The sequence below is a fragment of the Nymphaea colorata genome, chromosome 14 (genome assembly GCF_008831285.2).
Source record: "Nymphaea colorata isolate Beijing-Zhang1983 chromosome 14, ASM883128v2, whole genome shotgun sequence".
In the NCBI taxonomy this organism is placed as follows: Eukaryota; Viridiplantae; Streptophyta; class Magnoliopsida; order Nymphaeales; family Nymphaeaceae; genus Nymphaea; species Nymphaea colorata.
The window spans coordinates 1,584,866-1,591,487 of record NC_045151.1 but is presented as its reverse complement, the minus strand read 5'-3'; the positions used below and the strand labels follow the sequence as shown (position 1 = coordinate 1,591,487).

Genomic DNA, 6,622 nt, shown 5'->3' with positions numbered 1-6,622 from the left:
TTTGGCATTAAAAAACTGAAAAGGTGAAAAAAGGCATAAAAACATGTTAAAAATGTTTTTTTTTTATTTTTAATGTTTTTTTCAAAAAACATGTTTTTTTAAGTTTTAAACGGTCATTTAATTTATCAGGTTTTTTCACTTTTTTTTTGAAAGAAATGCATTTTCTGTGATTATGATAAAAACATCTTTTGTGTAGGATGGGATAGAATTGATGAAAACAACATTTAGTTTTTCTTCTTCTTCATCTTCTTTTTTTTTTAGTTCTTTATCATGTAAACCACAATTCCACCAACTCTCTTTTCAACCCCAATGCCCATTTTTTGGTCCACAGTTTCTTGTCCCACTCTTTGGGATGGGACCAAATTGTCAAAAACATCATTTCAAAACTTTCCTCAATAGTCTTTTTTTTTTTTTCAGTTTCTTGTTTGATAAATAGGGATCAAATTTAAAATTTTTAAATTTATTTTCTCATTTCAGGCCATCAAATGGGTCCAAAATGTGTACAAAAATCCAAATGACAATTTTACCTTTAAAAAAATGAAAAATACCAAAACCAAAAGGTAACCTGTCCCATGTCTATCGATAGATTCATGAAACATTATAACATAGTGTTCGATGATTTTGGAGCAGGATTATTGGATAGTAACAATATGTTATGGGTGTCAAACAGTTTGTTAAGAATTTTATACCTTAGGATTGAGTTCAAATTCCGTCCCCCCAAAATCGGACCTTAAATCCAAAGATTTGGCCAAATAACCAGGATCTTAAATCATCATTTTTCTTCCGAGCAATGTTTTATTATTTACTCTGTGGGTTACAAAGAGTTTTTTTAATTAACGTCGGCTCTGATATCAAAGGCTATCAAATACACGCTAAGACCAATAATCTACCCTTCAACACGGAAGATTATATATTTGTATTACTTTAGCTTGCGTTATTTCTTTGTTTTCGTCGCTGCCAATGATCAACCCATTGCACCAACTCCTCCCAAAGAAAGGGAAAAAGATTAAAAAAACATTTTTTTACGTAGAAAAACTGTATTCACTTCTTTAAATTAAGAATATTCCTTCAAAATTGAGTGTGTTGTTGAAAAAAAAGAATCAATCAATTTAAAAGCATACATTTGATTCACGAAGTCATTGTGCTTTCTTCAAAAATTATCGTGATTGAGAAAAGTTGTTGGCTGGCAATTATAGTGAAAATTAAGCAACAGTAAAGAGGGAGCCGTAGTTCTTTCAAGAAAAGTAAACGTTGACTAGTCTGAGGAGCAGATCTATATATAGGAAAGCCCCCACCAGACCCTAAATCTCCATTTTCGTGAACTCCTGGTTGCTTATATTTCGAAGAATTATGCTTCAGAATGAATCAGAATTCCAGGCCGGAAAATCGCCTGATGGAAAAGAGCCACAAGGCCTTCGGCCGACGCCTGTGAAAGTCGGCAAAGATTCACACAGGTCGAAGAAGGAGGCGGCTGCTCGCCGGCGGGCTCCTATCATAGTCTATGCCGTTTCGCCAGAGGTAATCCATGTCAGCCCAAGTGAGTTCATGCCCTTGGTTCAGCGGCTCACCGGCCATTCCCCTACTTCCTCCTCTCCTGACGGGAATCGTGGTCCGACTTCCGACATGGCTGCCAGTCGTCAGGAGCTGTCTTTACGGGCAAAAATCGAAGATGGTAATGGAGTTCATGACCTGAACAGGACGAATCCCGTGACAGATCGTGCTGCTGCTGCGTTTAACCTCACGATGTCACCAAGTCTTTCATCGCCGCCTCCAATTTCTCCGTCCATCTTTCTTCCTTCACCACTTTCTAGGTTTGGTGGCTTCTTAGATGCGCAGAGACCGAGTCTTTCTGGCAATAATCGTGACAGTAACTCGTTGTCAGTAGCCTTGTTGAAAGAAGGCAGCCATGGTGGTGGTGATCTATGGTACCGCAGACGCGTCTAGACTGTGCTGATCTTCTCTCTAGACCAGGTTGTAAAACTTTTTTCCTCCCCTAGCTATCACAAGCCGTGCCATGCGTTGACACTATCAAGTTGCAGATGTGAATGAATTGATAGGTCTCGCATGGATGCTGCTGTGAAGCACTGTCGGGTTTTATTTTGTATCTGTCCGTTCATGATCTAACAATGATCAGCTTCGTTCTTGCTTAGTTTTGAAATGGAATCGTCTATCATCTCTCTCACATACACACACACACACGGAGCTGCGTTTCTAAATCACTGTTTGTGTGACTAGTTGATTCAACAGGATCGCATCTAAACTTTTTTGAGCAATTTGGCACAGAAATTTCAGGCCTAAACCCTCTTACAAGAAACCATAGTAAAATCTGTTGAGTGTGCCTTATGTTGGAGGAAAGGAGCTTAAAATCCTCAACGAGTGAAAGAAATAAAGCAATAAAGTAATATTGTGCAGAATATCAGGGTAATAAAGATGAAGACAAACAAGAAGGTTGTAAAGATTGTAACCGAAATTCTTGCAACTGTCGTGGTGAATTGTTAAATAGGATCACTCATTCACATTGTAAATTCAGTAAGAGAGAGCTGTTGATGAAACCTGTGTGAGTGGAGGGTTTCGCTGAGGACGTAGACGTATTGCCGAACCTCATCAAATCTGAGCTTTCTCCTCTTTTCGACCCCAAAGTTAATGTATATTTTTCTGCTCGTGCAAGGAGCTGTGACATCCATGGAATTTGAATAATGTTTAAAGGCATATCCAACAATGACATGTTCTTCAAAGTAAACTCATTCTTCTTAATAAAAACTAAAAAAACTTTTAGGATGCATGAACGACTTCACCAGATGTACTACCAATCCACTTTAATATCACGCATAGTACTTGATAGTACACATATCCATTATATATATCACAGTATCCATTATATATATCACAGTGAAGAGAGGGGAAGAAGGCATGTCAACACTCCTCAATACCATCAGAATAGTGCTCATTGGAATCAAACTAATGTTGTGAGTTTACACATCGATCAACCCATTGTGCTACCCATCATTTGGTTAGAGAAGAAAGCGAGTGTACAGTTTGATTATTGTAACTTGATTTTTTCCATTATTGAAATTAAAGAAATTTTTTGGACCTTTGAACTTTTTATTACAATAGTTTCAGAGGCAATGTAATTAGAAAGATGCTTATATGCTTTATGCAAAGTTTTGGTTGAAAAAAATATGATAAGTTGACTCCCATTCTTTTACATATACATTTGATATGAGGAAAATGGGTTTAGATTCGAAATGGGTACCCACTAATCTACACTTGCATAAAATTATTCCCTTGCTCTTTAAGAAATTTTTGGGCAGAGGAAGGACTTTTTTTACCATTATCACAAAAAATGATCAGCTTTACGATTCTGAAATTGTTAGATCTGTTTCCTTTACTAAGTTGGAAACTCGGTTAGTTTGATACAACTGAGTAAAATCATGAGATGAAACACCTTTTTCAGGTTATAACCAAAATCCAGGCCTTCAAGTGACATTATCGCTTTTAAATTTATTGTTTTCGTGAATAAATTGAAATGCACAAATGGACTGGCTAGTGAACGTTTTGAACCTTTAGATCATTTTTTTAACAGCAATATCATTTTCATCCTGCTGATCTTTGAATTTTCAAATTCAGGTGGAACGTCAAAGTATGACTACCCTGACTTTTTCCCATCGTCAAAAAAAGCCCAGCTTTAGTTCCTGCTTTCTCGGTACTCATAAAAGCACTTCAGTCTTTAGAGTGATATTTCTTCCGATCGAGTGAAGTGCAAGTTGTAGGGACTATATTCTATCAAAAAGTTAGTGGTTCCATATGTACAAGTTGTGAAGATGTCACTCCTGTATCGATACAACTGTATAATTTCGAGGCAAAGGGAAAGGGAGACCTTGGGGTCTCACTGGGGTGTTGGGATTAATTATCGTGTTCATCCCAGTAAAATGCATATGAGGATAAGGGTGCAGATTCTTTGTTCTGGTCTAGTTTTTTCTGGTCTAGTTATCTATGCAAGCTGTTTTATGAACAAGGATTTTTTCTGGTCTAGTTATCTATGCAAGCTGTTTCATAAACAAGGATTTTTTCTGGTCTAGTTATCTATGCAAGCTCTTTCATGAACAAGGATTATTAGGCAGTGGGAACAGTAACGAACTGTTTTATGAATTTGCTTTACAGATTGTGGTAGATTCATTAAAGATAATGTTATAGTGTTTCGTGAATCTACTTCAATTTTTTCAAACAAAATTTACAAATAGAGCTGCACAATGAGTCGATCCAACTCGAGCTCGACTCAAACTTGCTGAAAAAACTAGTTGAGCCAAGTTTAAATTTGTATCTAAATGTTAAACGAGTCTAATTCGAATTGTAAGAACTGATCGACTTGCTTAAACTCTGCTCTGCTAAACTATATAAAGCCAGTTTTTCACAGTTGAATTAGTTAAACAAGTTGATGAGTTAAAAGAAACGAAACATGCTAAATAATATGAGTTAGCGAGTCAAGCTCAATCTCGATGCTGTATAGTCAAGTGAAAGTGGAGCTCGAGCTCAACTTGGTTCCCGTGCTACCCTTTTTACAGAACAGTTTCTCATTGCTTACATGATGTGAGTCATTGGCAGATTATTGAGATAGATTAAATTCAAGTTCAGTAAATGGGAAACTAAAATATCTTCCACAAGATATAATCTTGTTGAAAGAATGACTCTTTCCCATGAAAATGCATGGCGTGACATAGGAAAATTTTATTTTCCTGCAAAGTGATGAGGCTCACGGCCTGCCTTGTTGCCCAGTTTGTCTGTTACACCCGTTTCCAAGAAGCTTCGTTACCTGATCTCAGAATGACCTGTTCTGATAGGGAAGTGTGTGAAACAGAAAAGGCTTCAAGTCGAGTTGGCGTTAGGTGGACACCGGTTGTACCAAGAGCATCTCCGCTTTCTTGTTCAACTGTTGACCTTTCCAACTAAAAAGGGTCATAGGCCCACAACTCCAACCCCGTTACCCAAGTGGATGGAGCACTCGTTGGACTTTTCTCTATAGAAAGGAGCTCTGGTTAAATCCTATAAGCACACGTACTGGACTCATCTTTAATTGCACCTCCATGTAAAACTATAAAGAAAAAACTCAAAATTAAGTGCTACCCCAATGCCTGGAAAGTTGAATGCGTTTCTTTTGGATTGTGTTTTAGCACAAAAATTGACGTCTCCTGCCCTTTTGAACCCTAGGTTACTTTTCAGCCTAATGCAAAAAACTTCTTGAGAGAAGATAAGGTAGCCAACTTGTTCTGGGAGGTCAAATGCTTATGGGAATCGAACTGATTTCAGATTTTTTAGCTACCTACTCCAGTTACGGTCTGAAAAAAAAAAGGCCGTGGTTCATGACAATTTTAAATCAAGTGATCACTTCTTGACCAAGTTCTAGTAACATGTAACATGTAACTATGTGCATAGTTTTAAAGCAACTGATAGTGCTTTTTATTAACTTATTTATGATTGCCCAAGTGAAAACAAGCCATCTTTTGTATCTTCGAGGAGGTGTTGACTCAACTGAAAGGGTGGAGCCTGGTAGGCGGCTAGTTTTTATTTTGAATTCGTGGAGTCTTAATTCTCTATGTTGTCAAATGGATGCCACAGACGTGTAAGTTAGGAGCATGGTGTGGGTAGTACTCCGACACACTGAAAGAAGACCGTGTGGACGAGAGGTTAGGTGGGGGCGTCGGTCTTGTTTCAGGCGGCGGATCTCCTCCATTCACCCAGCAAGCAAGCCATCCAGTGTATTGTTTATAGTACAACAATTGACAAAAACTACAGTTAGTAGCTTTTCTATTTTCAATTTGCTCTAGAAATCGATTAGTTAACAAAAATAAAAATCTGAATCTCATTGGGTCCAAGCATTTAATGAGTGGGTCCTTTGGTGTCTTCCACTAGCTGGCGGCTCCTTCTCTTTCATTTTCTTATTTTTTTGATTCACTTTGTGTACGTTACACCTATTACCTTATCCATATTTCGAGTAAGTTTTTGTAAATGAAGGAGACCAATACTGTTAGAAGTAATGACGTTGAACCTACCATGAGGCCAAACGTAAACTTCAAGATATTGAAAAATATTAACAAAAATTTATAAAAGAACAAATGACTAATAATTAGGTAATTTTTTTTTTCTATGAGAGTGAATGGTTTTTTTCCACCTCAAAGTGAGGTCACTAGCACTTCCTATGCATACCATCCCTAGGATTCATTGCTTTTGAACCTATTACGGTCTAGAAGAATAGTCTAGTCTATTCAAATGTGACAGCGACCATCTTAACATTTGAACTCAAATTCCTTAATAAGGTGGACCACCTTGTTGCTCAGTGCACTATAACCCTCAAAATAAATGTGTTTCTTTTGGTTTGTGTTTTAGCACAAAAATTAACGTCTCCTGCCCTTTGAACCCTAGGTTACTTTTCAACTTAACGCAAAAAACTTCTTGAGAGAAGATAAGGTAGCCAACTTGTTCTCAGAGGCCTAACGCTTATGGGAATCGAACTGATAACAGATTTTTTAGCTACCCATTAACTTGACCTGCTCCACCTACGGTCTAAAAAAAGGGGGCCCTGGTTCAAGACAATTTTAAATCAAGTGATCACTTCTTGACCAAGTTC

At 37.5% G+C, this 6,622-nt stretch overlaps 1 protein-coding gene across 1 annotated transcript; it reads left to right on the top strand.

Moving 5' to 3' along the window:
* Positions 1-1,324: 1,324 nt before the first annotated feature.
* LOC116267743 (protein MKS1-like) lies at positions 1,325-2,158 on the top strand. Its single transcript, XM_031649628.2, has one exon. The coding sequence runs from the start codon at positions 1,351-1,353 to the stop codon at positions 1,942-1,944; it is 594 nt and encodes a 197-aa protein (XP_031505488.1). The 5' UTR covers positions 1,325-1,350; the 3' UTR covers positions 1,945-2,158.
* Positions 2,159-6,622: the final 4,464 nt, after the last annotated feature.